Below are 21,190 nucleotides of genomic sequence, written 5' to 3' on the forward strand. Positions count from 1 at the left end.
GTCTCCTTAGTGGGTCATGCTCTGATAGATGTAACATCGGGATGGGATGTTTCTTTCTTGTTTTCATTGATGGTTGTTGAATAAGCTTATATGTATTGTGTTACATGTTTTGTATTGATGATGGATTTTATCCCGCTGCGAATTATGCAAATGTTTTATTTGATTAAATAAATGAGCATGACAGTTATGGTGTTGAATGGTGTGAAACATTGTGTGACACCCTTAAATTGCATATTACTCTGATTGACACTTTGTTATTTAATTAAATAATTGGGGTATTTAGAAGGGTGTTACATTAGTGGTATCAGAGCATCGTCGGTCGAGTCGAGTCGTAATTATTCTGTTTCCCCTGTACGGGATAGGTGTTGTGTAACCCTATCAGTACTTATTGTTTTAGCTTGTTGGGTTTTCAGAATAGAGATGGCTGGAAGAGGTAGAGATGATGCTGCGATTGCTGAGGCTCTGGGTATGCTAGCTGGAGTACTTGGAGGGAATCCGAATGTTGTGGGAATGGGAGCTGCTCGTCAATTGAGTGAGTTCCAGAAGAACAATCCTCCAATGTTCAAGGGAGCATACGATCCAGATGGCGCTCAGAAGTGGTTGAAGGAGATCGAGAGGATCTTCCGAGTAACTGAGTGTGCCGATAACCAGAAGGTCAGGTTCGGTACGCATATGCTGTCAGAAGAAGCTGATGATTGGTGGGTTGCTACCCGCACTGAGTTGGAATCTGCTGGAAATGCTGAGATCACTTGGGCTGTGTTCAGAGAGAGATTCCTGAGGAAGTATTTTCCAGAGGATGTTAGAGGAAAGAAAGAGATAGAGTTCTTGGAATTGAAGCAGGGCAATCGGTCGGTTACTGAGTATGCTGCTAAGTTCACAGAGCTGTCGAAGTATTACACTCCCTATAGTGAGGCTGCTGGAGAATTTTCGAAATGTGTGAAGTTTGAGAACGGGTTGCGTCCCGAGATCAAACAGGCTATTGGATATCAGCGGATCAGAGTGTTTTCTGACTTGGTTGACTGTTGCAGGATTTTTGAACAGGATTCCAAAGCCAGAGCGGAGAGCTATCAGCAGAGGGTTGATAGAAGAGGCAAGAATCAGAATGATCGTGGGAAACCGTATGCAGCTGGCAGAGGTTTCCAGAGTCAGAGTGGGATGAAGAGGCCTAGTGGGGGAGACTCTAATGCTCCTGCTAAGTGTTATAGATGTGGTCGGGCTGGACATCGTGTCCATGAGTGTACCAATGCTGAGATGAAGTGTTTCAAGTGTGGCAAAGGTGGTCATTTGGCTGCAGAGTGCCGGTTGAAGACTGTAACTTGTTTCAACTGTGGAGAGGTGGGTCATATCAGTCCACAGTGTCCTAAGCCGAAGAGAGAGAACCAGTCAGGAGGCAAGGTCTTTGCTTTATCGGGTTCTGAGACTTCTGCAGATGATCGTTTGATCCGAGGTACGTGTTATATTAATGGCTTTCCTCTTGTAGCTATTATTGACACCGGTGCTACTCATTCCTTTATATCTTTGGATTGTGCTGTGAAACTTAAGTTAGAGATATCTGAGATGTTGGGTAGTATGGTGATTGATACTCCTGCGAAGGGTTCAGTGACTACTACTTCAGTTTGTTTGAATTGTCCTTTGAGTATTTTTGGTAGAGACTTTAGAATGGACCTTGTGTGTCTTCCACTAGTACAGGTTGAGGTTATCCTGGGTATGAACTGGTTGGTGTTTAACCGAGTTTCTATCAATTGTTTTGATAAGACTGTGATATTTCCTGAGGTTGAGGAAGGAAAGGATTTGTTTCTATCAGCGAGACAAGTGGATGAGGCAGTAGCAGATGGGGCAGAGTTGTTTATGCTGTTAGCGACTTTGGAGGCTAAAGATAAACTGGTGATTTGTGATCTAGCCGTGGTGTGTGATTTTCCTGATGTGTTTCCTGAAGAAGTGAACGAATTGCCGCCAGAGCGTGAAGTTGAGTTCTCGATTGATTTGGTACCTGGTACTAGACCGATATCGATGGCTCCGTACCGTATGTCTGCTGTTGAGTTAACTGAATTGAAGAGTCAGTTGGAAGATCTGTTGGATAAGAAATTTATTCGTCCGAGTGTGTCACCGTGGGGTGCACCAGTGTTATTGGTTAAGAAGAAAGAAGGTACTATGAGGTTGTGTGTGGACTACAGGCAACTGAATAAAGTGACGATCAAGAATCGGTATCCTTTGCCGAGGATTGATGATTTGATGGATCAGTTGGTTGGTGCGAGTGTGTTCAGCAAGATAGATTTGAGATCTGGGTATCATCAGATACGTGTGAAAACTGAGGATATTCAGAAGACTGCTTTCAGAACAAGGTATGGACATTATGAGTATTCTGTAATGCCTTTTGGTGTGACTAATGCGCCTGGAGTATTTATGGAGTATATGAATAGGATTTTCCATCCGTACCTAGATAAGTTTGTTGTGGTGTTTATTGACGATATTTTGGTGTATTCGAAATCTGAAGAAGATCATGCTGAACATTTGAGAGTGGTTCTAGGAGTTCTGCGAGAAAAGAAGTTATTTGCTAAACTGTCCAAATGTGAATTTTGGTTAGAAGAGGTTAGTTTTCTTGGTCATGTAATTTCAAGAGGTGGTGTTGCTGTTGATCCTTCTAAGATAGAAGCGGTGTCTAAGTGGGAAGCTCCGAAGTCTGTTGCTGAGATTCGAAGTTTCCTTGGATTGGCTGGTTATTATAGGAAGTTCATTGAGGGATTTTCTAAGTTGGCGTTACCGTTGACGATGTTGACCAGAAAGGGGCAAGCGTTTGGTTGGGACTCAAAATGTGAAGAGGGTTTCCAAGAGTTAAAGAGGAGGTTGACTACTGCTCCTATTCTGATATTACCAAGTTCGTCGGAATCATTTGAGGTTTACTGTGATGCTTCATTGTTGGGTTTGGGTGGCGTGTTGATGCAGAATAAGCAGGTTATAGCTTATGCTTCGAGACAACTAAGGGTTCATGAGAGGAACTATCCGACACACAATTTAGAGTTGGCAGCTGTGGTATTTGTTCTGAAGTTATGGAGACACTATTTGTACGGGTCAAGATTTGAAGTTTTCAGTGACCATAAAAGTTTAAAGTATTTGTTTGATCAGAAAGAGCTGAATATGAGACAGAGGAGATGGTTAGAATTTCTGAAGGATTATGACTTTGGTTTGAATTACCATCCGGGTAAAGCAAACGTAGTGGCTGATGCATTGAGTCGGAAATCATTGCATATGTCTATGTTAATGGTTAGGGAATTGGATTTAATTGAGCAGTTTAGAGGCTTGAGTTTGGTGTGTGAGAGTACTCACAATAGTGTTAAATTGGGAATGTTGAAGTTAACAAGTGGTATTCTGGATGAGATCAGAGAGGGTCAGAAATCCGATGTGCTTTTGGTTGATAAGTTGACTCTAGTGAATCAAGGTCAAGGTGGTGAATTCAGAGTTGATAAGAATGGTGTTTTGAAATTTGGTAATCGGGTGTGTATTCCGGATGTTACCGAACTTAAGAAGAGTATTCTAGAAGAAGGACATCGTAGTGGCCTGAGTATTCATCCTGGAGCTACGAAGATGTATCATGATTTGAAAAAGTTATTTTGGTGGCCGGGAATGAAAAGAGAAATTGCGAGTTTTGTTTATTCCTGTTTGACTTGTCAGGAGTCAAAGATTGAGCATCAGAAGCCGTCTGGGCTAATGCAACCGTTAGCTATTCCAGAGTGGAAGTGGGATAGTATCAATATGGATTTTGTTTCTGGTTTACCGAGGACAAGTAAGAATTGTGAAGCTATTTGGGTGATTGTTGACAGATTGACAAAGTCGGCTCATTTCATTCCGATTAGAATGGATTATCCGTTAGAGAGATTAGCTGAATTGTATATTGAGAAGATTGTAAGTTTGCATGGTATTCCGTCTAGTATTGTTTCGGACAGAGATCCTAGATTTACATCGAAGTTCTGGGAAGGTTTGCAGAGGGCTTTGGGAACTAAGCTGAGATTGAGTTCTGCATATCATCCGCAGACTGATGGTCAGACTGAGAGGACGATTCAGTCATTAGAGGATCTTTTGAGAGCTTGTGTTTTGGAAAAGGGAGGTGCTTGGGATTGTTATTTGCCTTTGATTGAGTTTACCTACAACAATAGTTTTCATTCGAGCATTGGTATGGCACCGTTTGAAGCTTTGTATGGTAGGAGATGTCGGACACCTTTATGTTGGTATGAGTCCGGTGAGAGTGCTGTGGTTGGACCGGAGATTGTTCAACAGACTACGGAAAAGATTAAGATGATTCAGGAGAAGATGAGAATTGCTCAGAGTCGTCAGAAGAGTTATCATGACAAGAGGAGGAAGTCACTTGAGTTCCAAGAGGGAGATCATGTGTTTCTTCGTGTTACTCCGATAACTGGTGTTGGTCGAGCTTTGAAGTCGAAGAAGTTGACACCTCGATTTATTGGTCCTTATCAGATTTTGGAGAGGATAGGGGAGGTAGCCTATCGTATCGCTTTACCGCCGTCGCTTGCGAATTTGCATGAGGTTTTTCATGTGTCTCAGCTGAGGAGGTACATTCATGATCCGTCGCATGTAGTCCAAATAGATGATGTACAGGTGAGAGATAACCTGACTGTTGAAACATCACCTATGAGGATTGAGGATCGAGAGTTGAAGCAGTTGCGGGGTAAAGAGATTGCCTTGGTGAAGGTAGCTTGGGGAGGACCAGCAGGTGGCAATGTGACTTGGGAACTGGAGAGTAAGATGAAGGAGTCTTACCCAGAGTTGTTCGCTTGAGGTATGTTTTCGAGGACGAAAACTCTTTTAGTGGGGGAGAGTTGTGACACCCCGATAATAATATGGTAATTATTTAAATTAAGTTAATAATATATTTATTAATTTAATTAGATAATTGGATTATTATTATTATTATGGAATTATTGAATTATTATTATTATTGGAATAATAATTATTTGAAAATATATATAAGCTGGAATAAGTAAAAAGAGTTCATTTTGGAAAATCAGGTTTTCACGTGAAACTCAGAGAAGCGGCTGAAAGAGGCAGAGCAAGAGGAAGAGCTAGAGAGCAAGGGTTGGAGAACGGAAAAGCTTGAAAGCTCAAAGTTGCCGGATTAACTCAGGTAAGGGGGGTTTATCGTCGACTAATGGGTATTATGGGATAATATGTAATGGGTAGTGATAAGCCGTTGATTTGACCCTAATTGGGATTGTGAATGCTGAAAATGATGCTGGATAAACTGTGTTAAAAACTGAAATTTGATCCGTAATTGTGTGAGTCGTGTTTTCCCGAACGTATAGCGTTTTACGGAATTGGAATCGGAGGTCCGGAAGTCCTCCAATGGCGGAAAATGCGGAGAATTCTGCATTCTGCTTGAGTTAGCGCAGGAACAACTTCTGTCTTGCGTTAACCGGTTAACCCAGGGTGTTAACCGGTTAACACTGTTTTGAATTGTGAAAATTTGCTGTTTTGTCTGCGTTAACCGGTTAACCCAGGGTGTTAACCGGTTAACACTGTTGTGATTGCTGAAATATTGCTGTTTGTGCTGCGTTAACCGGTTAACCTAGGGCGTTAACCGGTTAACACTGTTAAGTTTTGGGACAGGAAGCGTGTTGTGCTGCGTTAACCGGTTAACCCAGGGCGTTAACCGGTTAACGCTGTTGCAGAGTGGAAAAAGTGTTAATTAAAATGTTGTGTGCCTAATTGGTGGTTGCCTATATCGGTGTGTGATATAGTAGGGATTATTTCCCGCTGTTTTGAGCAGTATAGGTATTAGTAGAGTGGGCTAATACTGTGTTTAATGGATTTACATGATAATGATGTGTTGATACATGTGTTGATGATGTATGGTGGCATGCATAATGATGTGAATGTATATATATTGCCTGTATTTGTGAATGGACTGTTGTATGGCTTAGAGTGTGAGCATATGTCCATTATGAATTGTTGTTGATGCTGTATTGCTAGATGATTAGCGTGCATAGCATAGCCTTTGGGGCTGTAGCTAATTCCCATGGTGAGGAATTAGTGAGTGAACCATTGTGGGTTTGTTGTTGATGTCTGCATGCTAGATGATTAGTGTGCATAGTCTAGCCTTCGGGGCTGTAGCTAATTCCCATGGTGAGGAATTAGTGAGTGAGTCACTAGGTCTCAAATGAGTGGGACTAGTGAGCTTAGTAGCCGTATCTGGAGGGATCGGTGAGCTTGAACTATATGTTCAAGAATAGTCGGTACCGCATGTGTGGAGTCTCATTGCATAATGTATGTATGGCGTATAATATGAATGGATGTATTCCAATATTATACGCGTGTTTGTGTTGTTATGGAGTATGATTTGAGATTATACTTGTGCTTTATGTTGGTGTTGAATACGATATTGAGCTGATGTGCTGTTACTGATTGTATGTTGTGATTAGGGTGATTAATGTGTCAAATTACTTAACATGACATGAGATTCTATAATGCTTATTATATCGATTGAGGAACTCACCCTTACAACTATTTTTTCAGGTAACGAGCAATGAGTTGAGTAGAAGCTAATACTTGGAGTCTAGTGTAGTCTCCTTAGTGGGTCATGCTCTGATAGATGTAACATCGGGATGGGATGTTTCTTTCTTGTTTTCATTGATGGTTGTTGAATAAGCTTACATGTATTGTGTTACATGTTTTGTATTGATGATGGATTTTATCCCGCTGCGAATTATGCAAATGTTTTATTTGATTAAATAAATGAGCATGACAGTTATGGTGTTGAATGGTGTGAAACATTGTGTGACACCCTTAAATTGCATATTACTCTGATTGACACTTTGTTATTTAATTAAATAATTGGGGTATTTAGAAGGGTGTTACATGGAACATTACATAATTGAGAATCAGATTGCAGACATCATGATGAAGGGAGTGCAGGTCGAAGTGTTCAGAAGACTAAGAGCTATGATGGATGCAGATAGCTTGGACACAGTGAATTAGGTGGTGTGTTGAATTGTAATTCCTTGTGTTGAACCACCTATGCCTATTTTTGTAGTGTTAGTTATTTTGGGCTTTTATAGTTTTGGACTTTGGCTCGAGGTCCAAGTTAACCTAAATCTATAAATAGAGGGAGTAACCCTTATTTTCATATAGAGGTGAATAGAGTATTCATAACATTGTATTCACAATATTTTGCAGTTGCAAAGTGAATAACAAGTTTTCCACAGTTTGTGGACAGAGAGAAACTCTGTAGAATTTAATTCTTCTTCTCCTTCATCGTTCTATACACTCTTTCTTTCTCCATTGTTCCTTTCTTTTCGTTATTATTGTGTGGGTAATTACAATCTTGTTCATCAAGATTGATTGGAATTTTCCATAGGTTTTGGATGATTTCCAACATTTTCGCTTAAGGATATGTACGGTGTGTTGTGCCAAAGTGATGAGGATGGCATGGATGATAATTGGAGTAAAATATAGAAGTTAGGTGTTCTAGAGAGAGTCAGATGTCTTGTGTTGATTTTAGATCATGATAGACTTATCACTAATTACACCAAAAGTAGAATAGGCATGGGCATGCTATGTGTTAGTATTGTGGTAATACATTGGAAACAACTTTGCATGTGTTTAGGGATTGTCGTAATTCGTGCAAATATGAACAAAGGTGATACATGATAATATTATAAATAATTTCATCCATGTAGATCTTAAAATTTTGATTCATTTGAACTTGAATTTTAAGTGTAGTGAGATCAATGAGATGAATGGAGAGACTATTAGTCAATGACGTCATTGTTTGTGGACATGGAGAAATAGAGAGTTGCATGATGAAACTTTTAAGAGGCCACATAATCTGACCTATCATGTTATGTAATTGTCTAATGAACATTATATTGCAAAACAAACAAATATTAAGGTTATAGAAAGAATTAGATCAACCTGTTTGATAGGTTGGAATGCACCATAGGAAAGAATGGTGAAATAAATTGAACACTAATGAAGCGTGTAAGGAAAATAATAGAGTTGTTTGTGGAGGAGTTATCAGAGATTATAAAGGGCATTAGATTAATAGATTTTCCAAATCTGTCAGCTCTTGTAGGGCTTTTGTTATCGAGTTATGCAGAGTTTTTGAAGGTTTGAAATTTATTATGAGGCTAAGGCCGGATAAAGCAGAGCATAATGTTGATTCTACAGTGGTTGTGAAGGTGTTAAATAGTGGAGTCTCAAGTAGTATAATCAGACAATTTTTGGTGAAAAATCTTTGTCGTTTAATAAATCTGCACGAGGAGGTGAAAATGGTTCCTACATATTGGAAAACCAATAAATGCACTAATCCTTTAGTCAATGTTGGATGTTCTTTAGAGCTTAGTAGAATTTCCTTTGATATATTACTCCTAATCATATTAGAATTTTGTTAGAAGAAAATGTTATTGGGATGACCCCTACTAGGTTGGTGTTTGTATAATTTCACTTTTTGGACTTCGATCATCTCTTTTATGAAAATAAAATATATAAAAAAAATTGTGAGTCAACTCGCCTTCGAATTACTTTTAAAAATAATAATATTTTTTAAAATAAATTTTACAAAAATCATATTTTAAAAAAACCAAACTAACCATATTTAAAAAAAAGTTTGCTGACAAGTGGTCTAGTTAGACCATTGACGCATGCAACAATGACTATAGTGTACAAAAATTATATGCATGCGCCAATGAATCTAATTACATTGTCAATATTTTTTTCTAATTATTTTAAATATAATTATTTTATAATTTATTTTAAAAAATATGATTATTTTAAAAAAATTCTTCGCCTCCACCCTACCTCACCCTAATTTTAAAGCGGATTAAACAAAATAAACAAATTTATAAATTTAATTAAAAGTTTCGACTCAGCATCAAAAATAAATATTTAACAAATAAATTCGACTAATCTAATCTTTTTTTAACATCCATATATATTGACCACTAGCAAAATAAATAAATAAATAAACTTCCGAGTTAGCTATTTATCTAAACATGCTTACCTAATCATTTTAATCAATAAACATCATGAACACAACATTCTAAAAGTCTTTTTATTTTTTTCCAATAAAAATTTAAATTTTCAAAAAAAAAAAAACCTTAGATTACAGAGAAACACTTCACACCACAGCGTTTGCAGAGAGAGATTAGATTTTGTGGCAAGAATCACCACCACCTATTTTCTCGTTCTGTTTTTACACTTTTTTCTATTTCAACAGTTTTTCCCTAAATTCTAGGGTTTTATTCTTGTCCTCTTTTTCTTTTTCTCCCTCTTCTTTCTCCATTCTTTCTCTTTTCCCTTCACAATTCGTATAATTATTCACATTTTTTCATTAGACAACCTCAGTCTACCACAGATTTCAGCTTAAAGTTTCAAGCTTTTTGAATATTACATCAAAGGGTTTTCAAAATATGATTTTTTTAATTTTTCTGTAGAATTTTGAATCTCATCTATAAAAATCAGATTTTTCTCACCTAATCTTAATGACCCAGGTCCTCAAAATGGACCCTTTCGTTGTTTCAGTTTCAGATTAGTTTAATTATTTAATTCTCATTTGAAAAGGTCCTTCCTTTTTCCAATTTTCAATACATTAACATTAACCCCTTTGTGCCCATCAATACATTTAACCCCTTTGAAAAATGTATGGAACAAAAGGCAAAATTGATCTTGCCTTTGAATACCAATCTCAAGCATCAATTTTGAGGCCTAGTATTCATTCTAGAAGAGCAAATCTGACTGTGAAATTCCAAGACCTTTATGGATTTACGGTCGAAGGGAATGTCGATGATGTCAATGTGTTGAATGAGGTTAGGGAGAAGGTGAGACAACAGGGTAGAGTTTGGTGGGCATTAGAGGCTAACAAAGGTGTTAATTGGTATCTTCATACAACCATAGGACAAGGGAGTGCTCTTACTTCTTCATTGAAATTCTCTGCATTGGCTAATGCTATTACTTTGAAAAAGTTGATAAGGAAAGGGATTCCACCTGTTCTTAGGCCTAAGGTTTGGTTTTCGTTGTCCGGGGCTGCGAAGAAAAAGTCCACGGTTCCTGATAGTTATTATGATGATTTGACCAAAGCTGTGGAGGGGAAGGTCACCCCTGCTACTAGACAGATAGATCATGTGAGTTTTTCGCCTTTTTTGTTTATGATCATCATCACACAATTTGGGGTTTGATTGTTTTGATCGCGTGTTTGTGTATAACATCGTCCTTATGTCTTGTTCGTTTGTTTCCCTTTTATTTGACATGTATTTGCAGTTATGCTGTGTTGTTGATCATCTCCAATTGAAATTGATTGGGGAATCACATTGTCTATACATTTACATTGTTGATTTTGGGAATAGTTTTTCAGACAAATCTTGCTGCAGATTATTTATGATCCTCACAGGGTTGACTTTCATATTTTTTGCCGTGATTAGCAAAATTTATTATTTATGTATGACAATGAGAGTTAAGAAAGATTCATGAGTGGTGAATCATATAGCTTTAGCTCTTGTAAATAATGTATATGTTCTTGAGTATATGCTGATCAGAAAAACATATGAGCTTGTATGATCCTCTCCGCGACGCAGTTTAAAGATTCGAGACCAACTTTATATATCGTGACTGTTGGAGATATGGATGTTATTTATTTACTTATCCAACAATTATGAATTCCATTAGTTGTTTGATGCGATCTTCAATTGATGTCTGTTTGAGAGTACTTCGAATTTTTTCTGATTCTAATTTATTTTTCATAAAACAAATTTACAGGACCTACCGAGAACTTTCCCGGGTCATGCTTGGTTAGACACTCCCGAGGGGCATGCTGCTCTTAGGCGTGTTCTTGTTGCGTATTCTTTCCGTGATTCTGAAGTTGGGTATTGTCAGGTGTGTGCAGCTCTGATCTTCTTTTTCTGAAATTTTCCCCCTTGTTAACTACATTAAAGATATGTCCGGTAACGTTGAATTTGACTCGACTAAATGCCTCATGTTTGCTCCAGGGTTTAAACTATGTTGCAGCACTGTTGTTGCTGGTCATGAAAACCGAAGAAGATGCATTCTGGATGCTTGCTGTCTTGTTGGAAAATGTCCTCGTTAACGACTGTTACACAAACAACTTATCAGGATGCCATGTTGAACAAAGAGTGTTTAAAGATTTACTGACTAAAAAGTGTCCGAGGTAGTATTTTTACGCCACGTGTTATGTTAACTACGTATCATGTTTATTTCTTAGTAAAAATTCTGAAAATAGCCGAAATGAAAATGCAGGATTGCGACTCATTTGGAAGCTTTGGAATTCGATGTTTCCCTTGTTACCACTGAGTGGTTCCTTTGCTTGTTTTCAAAGAGTTTGCCTTCGGAGGTTAGTTTGAATATTACATCAATAAAGTTAGTACATTTGAAATGTTAAATTGTTCGACGTACTAATACTTTGTTTTTTGAATCAGACCACGCTACGAGTATGGGATGTTATTTTCTACGAGGGGGCTAAGGTTATATTTAACGTCGCCTTGGCAATTTTTAAGGTACAATTAGATTGGAATTCCTTCCCTTCTACATTTCTATCTTTCATTTAGCAGTTGTAAGAGCTTTAGCTAGTTTTTTTTATATATAATAAACACATTATTCTACAATTCTTAATTTGTCGGTTCCATAATGGCCTTGATCACATCCTGAGCGAGATAACGGAAATGAATGAAGAAAAGGAGATTGAGGTGTCTACCCTACCGATAGCTTGGGAGAAACAAATAAACAGGAAAGTGAGAATGATGGAATTAACGGAGAAGCAAGTCACGGTTGGTCAACCACCCTTGCCGTATTCGTCGAATGCTGTTCTGCTTGTTGTATCCATGCCGATCAAAACTAGTTCAAGACCGAGAACCCACACTCCATTAACGAAACCGCCATAGCCGCCTGAGCCACCATACATCGTGTCTTAAGGGTTCAAAAATTGACAGATTGTGTCGAAATGGATCTTCCAGAACTCCTTATTATTGTTATTTGCTGAAAGTTTTATTGCAGATGATGCATACAATAAAAGACCACAAAAAACTCTATTCCTTTTTCCATCTTTCGATTTGCTGTCGTAATAGCTTTAGCTCATTTTCGATCTAATACAACACTAAAACATTTCAACAATTCTCACCTGTTATTGCAGATGAAGGAAGATCAACTAATAATAACTCATCATGTTGGAGAAGTAATCAACGTTCTGCATACGACGACTCATCACCTATTCGATCCAGATGATTTACTAACCGTAAGACAAATTTGAGTAATTCTCATATGAATCCTATCTCGTTCGATTATGGTTTCCTTGTTATCACTCTTTTTCATGTTTGCAGGTTGCATTCAATCAGATAGGTTCGATGACGACAAATACGATATCTAAACAAAGGAAAAAACAGGAACCTGAAGTCATGAAGGAGCTTGATCAAAGGATAAGAAGGCTAAATTCCCTTAAAGTGGATGATAAATAATAACAATAGTCTTTTGATTTGTCTTTCTTTTTTCTTTTTGGTTTCTTTTCAGACATTGAAATGTCAAGTTTTTAATCTGAAATATTTCGGAACCACCGTCCTAAGTACGGTTGGTTGATCGATCTGCTTCGATGGCGACGCCGACGCCGACGGGCAGAACATTGAATCTATGGAATCCTTTATATCCTCCTCAGGGCATGATGATATGTGCCTTGGTGTTTTTCAGGATGTTTGTAGGTGATATATAAGTGTACATTTGAAGAATACGGAAACATTATAAAGTATTTAATTAATCTTATAATGTGTATTATTATCAAATCTTAGCACTATGGTATTTTACTTTCTTAAGCATGCTCCATATGTTCTCTTGTTTAAACTGTGTTTAGATTCAGAATTTTAAGCAAATCTGACTGTATAACATAATAAATTTCTTCTTGATTTATCATCTTCTGTATGTTTGACCAACAAGTTAATAGCACCAGTTGGAAGTTAAATGTAACATAAAGTAGCAATTCAAAAGGATTTTTAAGAAAAAAACATTTCAAAATATCATAAGTTTAATTTTGCCGAAACAATATCAAGATTATATTTTAAATTACCAATTTAAAGGTTGATCAATCTATTAACATAATCTCAAATTAGCAATTATATTTTATATTAGAAATTTATTTCAGTAGAAATGTCTCAGAAGCATAAAAAAACTCACAGGAAAGTATTTGGATCTTTCTTCTATGATGGGAAGAAGCAAGAAGGTCATAGGGTGTGGAAGTAGTAAAATGCTCTCAAGCAGGTAGAGAAGCTCTTCTTAAAATTTGTGGTGCAATCTATTCCAACCTATTGCATATATGTGTATCTTCTACCTAACTCTATTGAAGAAGATGTTAAGAAGACGGTGAACCCTTTTTGGTGGGGTTCAAATAGAAGTGGCAAAAGAGGTATTAGTTATCTTAGTTGGGAAAAATTGACTTTAAAACAAGATATTTTTTTCAAGAGAATTTCTTGGGATTAACTATTGGGTCATAATCTAAGCTATATTTTGAAAGTGCATTCGTTTACTTGTTATGATATATTTGTCCATTTTAATGTATGTTAAAGTTTATTTACGGATATGTAATTTGTTTATCGTTTTTATATTCGCGTGTTTATACTTTATTCACATGAGTTATATTGTAATCGCTTATGCTATTGTGATATTGTACCATTATGATCCCTCATTACTCAATATAAAAAGTGTTTAATCTCCTATTGTATTACTTTTTGAGCCAAATTGCTCTTTTGTTGTTTCATCAGGTGTGACTTAAATTACAAGTTAGAGCTCTTAGATCAAAATTTTAAGTTATTTGATTCAAATCAAGTGTTAAGTGTGATTCGAATCAGAAACATTGTGAAAATTGGGATTTTCCCATGGATGAATTGATCTAAATCACCAAATGAACCTGATTCGAATCACAACCTCATGTGACTCGAATCAAGTGTTAATCTTGATTCGAATCATATATCTCCATGAAGCAAAATTTGTGCTCTGCTCAAATTGACTCGGATCAAGCATATAACTTAATTTGAATAACAAAAACTTGTGATTTGAATTGTGAATTCTTCTTGACTTGAATCAGGGCTTCACAAAACCAATTTTCCATCTTAGATTTAAATAGTTGTTTCTTTGATGAAAATAACAAGTGTGTTAAACATATGAGTGAGACCCATAGAGACAAAACTTTAGTTGTCTATACCTAGCACCATGAGTCTTTCTCGTGTTCTCTAGAATAACTTCTTGAGCCTTAATCAATGTTAGATTCACTTCTTTTTGTTGCATCTTATTCTTGTGCAATTCGTTGTTGTTTCGAATGAATTTGAGAGAGTGAGTTGATTAATCTTGTAGTGTTGTTCATGACTAATCAAGCTCATCATATCCATCAAGAATCAAGACCCATTCATCCATAAATTTGAAAGAACCTTGTGTGTGTGGTGTTTTCTTCATTCACATACATCTAATCCATTGACTAACACCTTATGAATTAGAGTGTTTGTGTGATAGACTATCATTGTTCATCATCTTCATCCTTAGTCTTTTCATTGTTGAGGACCTTCGTCTCTAAAGATTAACTCTTCAGGTAGACCAGTGGCACATTATTGTATCTAATATTTTTGTGTGAAGTTTGTTGTTTGTAACAGGTGCAGGTATCATTTCTTGAATGTAGTTTGATTTTTATTGGTATCTATTAAGAGGGAGTTTCAGTATACTCCATGGAAGACTTTGGAGAGATCAAGCATCAATTGTCCGTAGGGCAGGGTTGGAAGTTATCCATCTTTGGTGGAGTTAGAGAAAGATTGCTCGCAGACAAAGTTGAAGTTATCCAACCAACGCTTAGCTAATGGCAATCGCTCAGATAAGAAATAAGTGGGATCGGGTGTATTGCCACACACGAATACTTGTAGCAGATTATTGTGGATAACAAGGTTATTGGATCAAGATCTTTAGAGATCTTGTTTTTGTTAGCAGTTTGAGTGTCTGCATCAACAGAGAGAACTATCGTGTGATTACTTATTGTAATCAAAATTCTCGTATCAAACTTATCAAAATAGTGGAAGATCATGATTATTTTTTAGTGATTTTTAACACTATTGAAGAGTGAAGTAGGAAAAGCGAGGATGAACGACAAACCACTATATATCTTTATGTATCTTTTCTTCTTCCCTTATCTCCTTTAGTTTTCTAATAGAGATTTAATATATAAGCTTAAGTCTATGGTGAATCAATCTTATTAGAGCATGACTAATTAAGTGTCTGCATCAACAAAGAGAATTATCATGTGATTACTCGTTGTAATCAAAATTCTTGTATCAAACTTATCAAAATAGTGGAAGATCGTGATTATTTTTTAGTGGTTTTTAACACTATTAAAGAGTGAAGTAGGCAAAGCGAGGATGAACGCCAAACCATTATATATCTTTATGTATCTTTTCTTCTTCCCTTATCTCCTTTAACTTTATAATAGAGATTTAATATATAAGCTTAAGTCTGTGGTGCATCAATCTTATTAGAGCGTGACTTATATTTTATTTTCTATATGATTTACTTCTTTCCACGCTTAATTCTTTCTCTCTGACAATTTGAGAATGATTTACGGTTACCTGTTAGGAAAGACTTTTAACATGAATGCTTAATTAAAGTATTTTATATTAGATATCACCTAAGACTAAGGATATTGTATAAAAACTGATTTGTTCTAGATACTTACATGCTTGAATTCATCTATAATGAACTATGAGCATATGAATTGATTTGAATAGTCAAAGTTTTATTCACTAAGGACTTAAGAATAAACATCCTTAAGAACCAATAATCTATAGAGATAAAATAAGTTGTTACTGAAACTAGCGAAAATATACCTGAACGTATCGCACGCTCTGACATACAACAGAGTCGCCATCGAACTTTATTTATCCCCAAAGGGAAAGGAAAACATCGATAAAACCCGGGGGAAAGAGATATGCTGGGTAAGGAAGTCGGTTATGCAAGGGGAAAGTATTAGCACCCCAAACATCCATGGTACTCCATGGGACCCATTTTGATTGTTCTCGCTCGAATAGGTGTTATATCTAAGATTACTCGCAAAAGGAATGAAGGGAAAGGAAAGAAATAGGTAGAGTGCTCGGTGAGGATTAGGGCCCTCATGCCTACGTATCCTCATAGTGCAATGAGGAATTCAGAGCTCCGTAGTTCAGAAAACTAATGGTAGGAGGTGAAAAGAAGTGTGATCGAAGTATGGTCTGAACCAAAGCATAGTGTTTTGAGCTCCAACAAGGGGTGAAAACGTGAACCCAAGAGTAAAACTGGTGTGAACCAACACGTGAGGGCCTACAACATTGTGTTGGAATAACCGAAGAAAGATTGAATTAAGTGTTTGGTTTCATAGCCAAACAACTCTTGGTTCACAAAGAGGTACAGGATGGAGCGTAAAGAAATACTTTATTTGGCTCAGAGAAAGGGTATATCACATGAAGTGAATAAAGGTAAAGTATGAGTGCATCATGGATATGAATGGAATGAAGTGACCTAAGTCACATAATAGAGTATTTGGTGACGAGTGACGGAAAAAGCATTGTTTGAAACCAAAAGTCAAGGTATATTGGAATCCATAAGAGAAATGGGATTCATACCATAGAGGGAAACAAGCATCTTGGCCAAAAAGAAGGAATTAAATATCCAGGGACAATCCAAACAACTCTAGGTACAAATGCGGACTTTTCATTAAGCGTCCTAAAAGGATGTATATGGGTATCCAAAGAAAGTGTATCTGATTTCAAAGAAACGGTATGCCACTGAAGTAAATGGTTTATGATCGAAGCTAGGTAATTGTTTACCTTGAAAATTGGTAAACAACCGCTGATCTTCCAAATTTCTAAATTTGGTTGCTCGCAGGATCGATCAGATTGATCCTAGGACATGTGCTAAGTGTTTTGTAAACATGGTAGTAATAAATAATCAAGACTAAACGTCAGATCAGAGTTTGAAAGAAAACTAAGGAGAAAGGATGACTTGAACGAAAAAAAGGTCTTAAATCGGCGTTTTAGAACTAGTAAAGAAAAATGAAGTAAACGACAGGAATTGTAAAGGATTTAAAATGGTAAAGTAAAGTTTGCAAGTACTGGAATCTTAAGACTGCAAAGTAAACGGCGAATGTAGGGAAAGGAACAAAAGGATCTTAAAATTGCAAATGACAAAGTAAAAATAAAGTGTTTGAAAGGAAGAAGCAAGGAAGAATGTTTCTGGAAAGAAAGTAAAGACAAATTTATATTGCTTTGAAATAACTAACAATGGTGTAGACAACATACATTCTGCGTTTTACAATTCTTCTTCACACGAATACTTAGTAAATTTGCAAATTTTATAGACAATTTGACACACACTTTTCTAACACCAAGACCCTATATTTGTACTTGAATGAAATAACCGCTTTGATGGTCCTTCAATCACGTCGATACACGTGGCGCCCTGCATGCGCGCATTCGTTCATCCTTCTCCACGTGTGCTCTTGCGGTTTCTGATGAAGGTGAAATTCCCTCCTTTATTTAAATTTTGAATCTTTGATCAAAAACCGTTTTCTAACCGCTTCTCTAAAGAAATGCTCCAAAATTTCAGCTATGAGCTTGATCTTTATCCAACTAGCCAAGCCATTTCACCTCCAGCTGGTCGAATATTACTTCTTGGTCGAAACCAGCTGTGCATATTTTCCAATTTTGGTAATTTAGGGTGGGCGTCGAAAATATGAACTAACAAATTTCCCCCCAAAAATGGCATTTTCGACACACGAGAGAGAAAGACATTTTTTGAGACCTTACTTCGACACCTTAATGACTGACACTGTGCCAGGTGTCTCAATGTTGACAAAAAACTTTTTAGTTCCTCCACTTTTCTGGTGACGTCAGAGTCATCATTGCTTTTCCTACCCACATCTTTTCAGACCACAATAGAATCTTTTTGCTCATCACGTTTCATAGATTCTATCAAATCATGGGCTACAACATTAATTGTCATCTTCACGACACTACCCAAGGGATACATGTGTCCCATTAACTCGTCCACTATTAATGTTGATTTGAAACGTCTTCCACGCAGGCCTATAAAACCCAATTACTTACCCATTTCAAAACTTTCTCACATTCTCTGAATCTTCAAGCATTCAAACTCTCATCTCTTCAAATATTTTCTAACTGAACCCAGGTTTTGTCTTCAAACCCTAACAATGGACGCTTCAAACAAAGCTCTTAAGGGAACAAGAGTCTTTCAAAACCACCACCAACTGGTCTAAAGCTCCGAAGAAGATCTCTGAACTTCCTCTATTTGCTACGCTATCTACTCCACTCGCAGTTGGCAATCGTCAATACATACCAGAACCTCGGACAGAGAAACAATGCAGGATTTACGCTTCTCAGGTACTCATTCCTGTTTCTGTCTCTGATAAAACTCATGCATTATCTGGACATTTAGCTGAGTTAGACGCTGATACCAGCAAACTTAGAGAATTTTTTCCTTCTTACCATAAATGCAAACCCATAGTGCATGCTAGAAACCCTAGGACTACTTCTACCGAAAAGACTCAGGCTGGGGATACTATAGATTTGAGGTTTATGAATAATGGTTTTAGAGCATTCAGTGCCACCCCAACTTTTAAAGATCCTACTGATTACTCAAATTGGTTAACCATGGTAGAGAAACAAAAATTAGAGGCTTGGAAAGATATAGGGATATATGACTTCATTATGCTGTCGAAATTGGACTTAGATTACAACACCCCTATGTTAATTTCTTCGCTGTACTTCTGGGACAACACACATTATACCTTCCATATTCCTTGCAGAATGGTCGCACCAACTCTCTTCGACATGGCCGCTATCACAGGGCTGAAACCCACTGGATATACCTATGATCATGATATTGATTCTATGGATATTATTGCCTTTTCGACTACCAGAGCGGCGTATTCAACACACATAGCACACTACCATGATAAAGATACTGAAGTTGTCTCCGACGTGGAGCACATAACTTTTTTGGCTTTGTGGCTGTCACACTCCATATTCTGCTCAAAATCCCTACAAGTTGCCAAAAATACCTTACCCTGGCCAACCAACTGCACGCGGGGCACGATGTCTGCCTAAGTGAGATGATTCTGGAAAGCCTTTACGAATCATTGAGCGAAGGAGTGGCTCAACTGAAGAATCCGGGGGACAAAGGGAACCTTCTGTTGTCTGGACCCTTTTGGTTATTACAACTTTGGCTTAACGCCACCTTCGAGGCCAACCTACCGAACAAGGGCCTCGTCGACGAGGATGCTGAGAGAATCTGGCATAGTAGGGTCGAAGGCCCACAATTAGCTCAACTAACCCCTAGGGACGAAGGACAAGCTCTTCAACCAACTTTCATGAGTTATATCATGATGTTTGCTAAGCGTCATACCTTCACTTCGAGTATGGCCCCATTCGCCTTCAGGAAAGTTATCCCTAAGTGGTTCATTAGAACCTTCCCCTCCCCATCTAAAAAATAGGAGACAAAATCTTTGCTAATTTGGGAAGCCTTCTTGACGCCCAGGATTCTAACTCTTCTATTTAACCCTTCGAAGGTCCAGGTTACGCTGATAACTTACCAGCCCATCCTTGTTGCTCGACAATTTGGGTTGGTTCAGGTCCTCCCGAAGTGCCTATATGACAAGCAGAGTAACCTCCTCCTTCATAATGCAGTCCATACTGAAACCGCTGCTCTCAAACAAATAGCCAGGTATACTGGCAGAACCCAGTTGACTCCATTCAACTTCGAGCCCAGCTTCCTTTGCAGTCGAGAATTTGGGAAGTGACGGGTTAAGTATTACATCAAGGAATTCTGCGACGTCACTTCCTTTATTCAACTGTTTGACAAAGCTTTTCTTCTTGTGCAGGAAAAGACCAGGAAAGGTACTTATATGCTTATAAAAGAAATTCAAGCTTTTCAAAACTACTTTGAAACTGCTTATCGACTTGATGATCTTAGTCGAACCATCCGCGAAGCAGCTGTTACGCTTAAAGAGAAATTTTCAAAGAAAATAGAAACCTTAAAGATTCCCTCATACGTTCCTCACGATAAACGCTATGAAATGGCTCTTGAACTATTTCCCCCAAAGTTTCCTCCACTGCCAAATGCTGACTTCTGAGTGGCTCTTGCCCCCCCAATTTCCAGATTGGTTCATTTGTGGAGACTCTATTAAAATACTCCAACAACAGTCTCAGAAAAAGGCTCAGTGGGTGGTTATGACTAAATATACTTTAGGCAGTTTCAAGGGGCATCTTCATATAGGGATCGAAGATGTCCGAATCGAATCAGACATATATGAAGGTGTGACACAGGGGGCTTCCCTTGAAGTATATTCCCTTTGACAGGCTATTTGCTTTTAGCTAACACTGATCGTTTTATATTGTTCTTGTTTAGCTATCAAGATCCCCCCCAAGAAACACACCAGCAAAAGACCCACTGAGTCGAAGGCTGAAGGAAGCAGCAAGCTTGTAAAGGTACCCCTTTTTTCCTTGTTCTTTTGTACGCGTTATACATTGATGATATAATATTTCACTCTTGGCTTAGGTTGCTCGAAAACCTCCGGTGAGTCTCTTAAGAATCCCAAAACCTGTCGTTGCCCCCATTATCGTAGAATCTGACAAAGATGGCCTGACGCCTGTTCTCGACATCACTTTTAGGAAAAGGAAGTCACAACCGAAGGCCACCGATGTTTCAGACCAACCACCGATCAAACTTCCAAGAAAAAGGCCCACTACACTTATTATCCAAGAACCTACTCCTGAGGAAATGGCAAAAGTAGCAACGGCCCAAAGTGAGAGCGATAATTCTAGCCCTGGGGTCGAAGGTGATAAGGTACAACACACTTCTCCTACTTTATTTAACTTGTTCGCATCTTTTAGCCATTTATACCTTCTGATTTTATTGATTTTAGGGTGGTGTGAGCATTGTCATTCTACCCAAGAAAACAGGTTCCTCCATGCCTGTCTCTGCGCCTGATGTTTTAAATAGCGCTGGCAAACCTACTTATCGATCATCCTCTGAAAAAGGGGTCTATAAGTGAGATTAATCAACCTCCACTTGGTGACCTTGACGCTTCTCCATCAAAAAATGCTACTCAACATTCTCATACTAGTGACTCTAGTCATGAAACGGATTTGAGCGAAGAAGATGG

The 21,190-nt window shown here is 37.7% G+C and overlaps 1 protein-coding gene across 1 annotated transcript; it reads left to right on the forward strand.

Annotated features, from left to right (window-relative positions):
- The first annotated feature begins 9,043 nt into the window (after positions 1-9,043).
- Positions 9,044-12,788, forward strand: LOC127117490 (uncharacterized). The gene is made up of 7 exons (XM_051047519.1): positions 9,044-10,130; positions 10,762-10,878; positions 10,992-11,170; positions 11,260-11,353; positions 11,439-11,516; positions 12,149-12,250; positions 12,336-12,788. Exons 1-7 carry the CDS (start codon positions 9,648-9,650, stop codon positions 12,468-12,470), a joined length of 1,188 nt encoding a protein of 395 aa, XP_050903476.1. The 5' UTR covers positions 9,044-9,647; the 3' UTR covers positions 12,471-12,788.
- The last annotated feature ends 8,402 nt before the right edge of the window (positions 12,789-21,190 follow it).

The sequence above is a fragment of the Lathyrus oleraceus genome, chromosome 2 (assembly GCF_024323335.1).
Source record: "Lathyrus oleraceus cultivar Zhongwan6 chromosome 2, CAAS_Psat_ZW6_1.0, whole genome shotgun sequence".
NCBI classification, from domain to species: domain Eukaryota; kingdom Viridiplantae; phylum Streptophyta; class Magnoliopsida; order Fabales; family Fabaceae; genus Lathyrus; species Lathyrus oleraceus.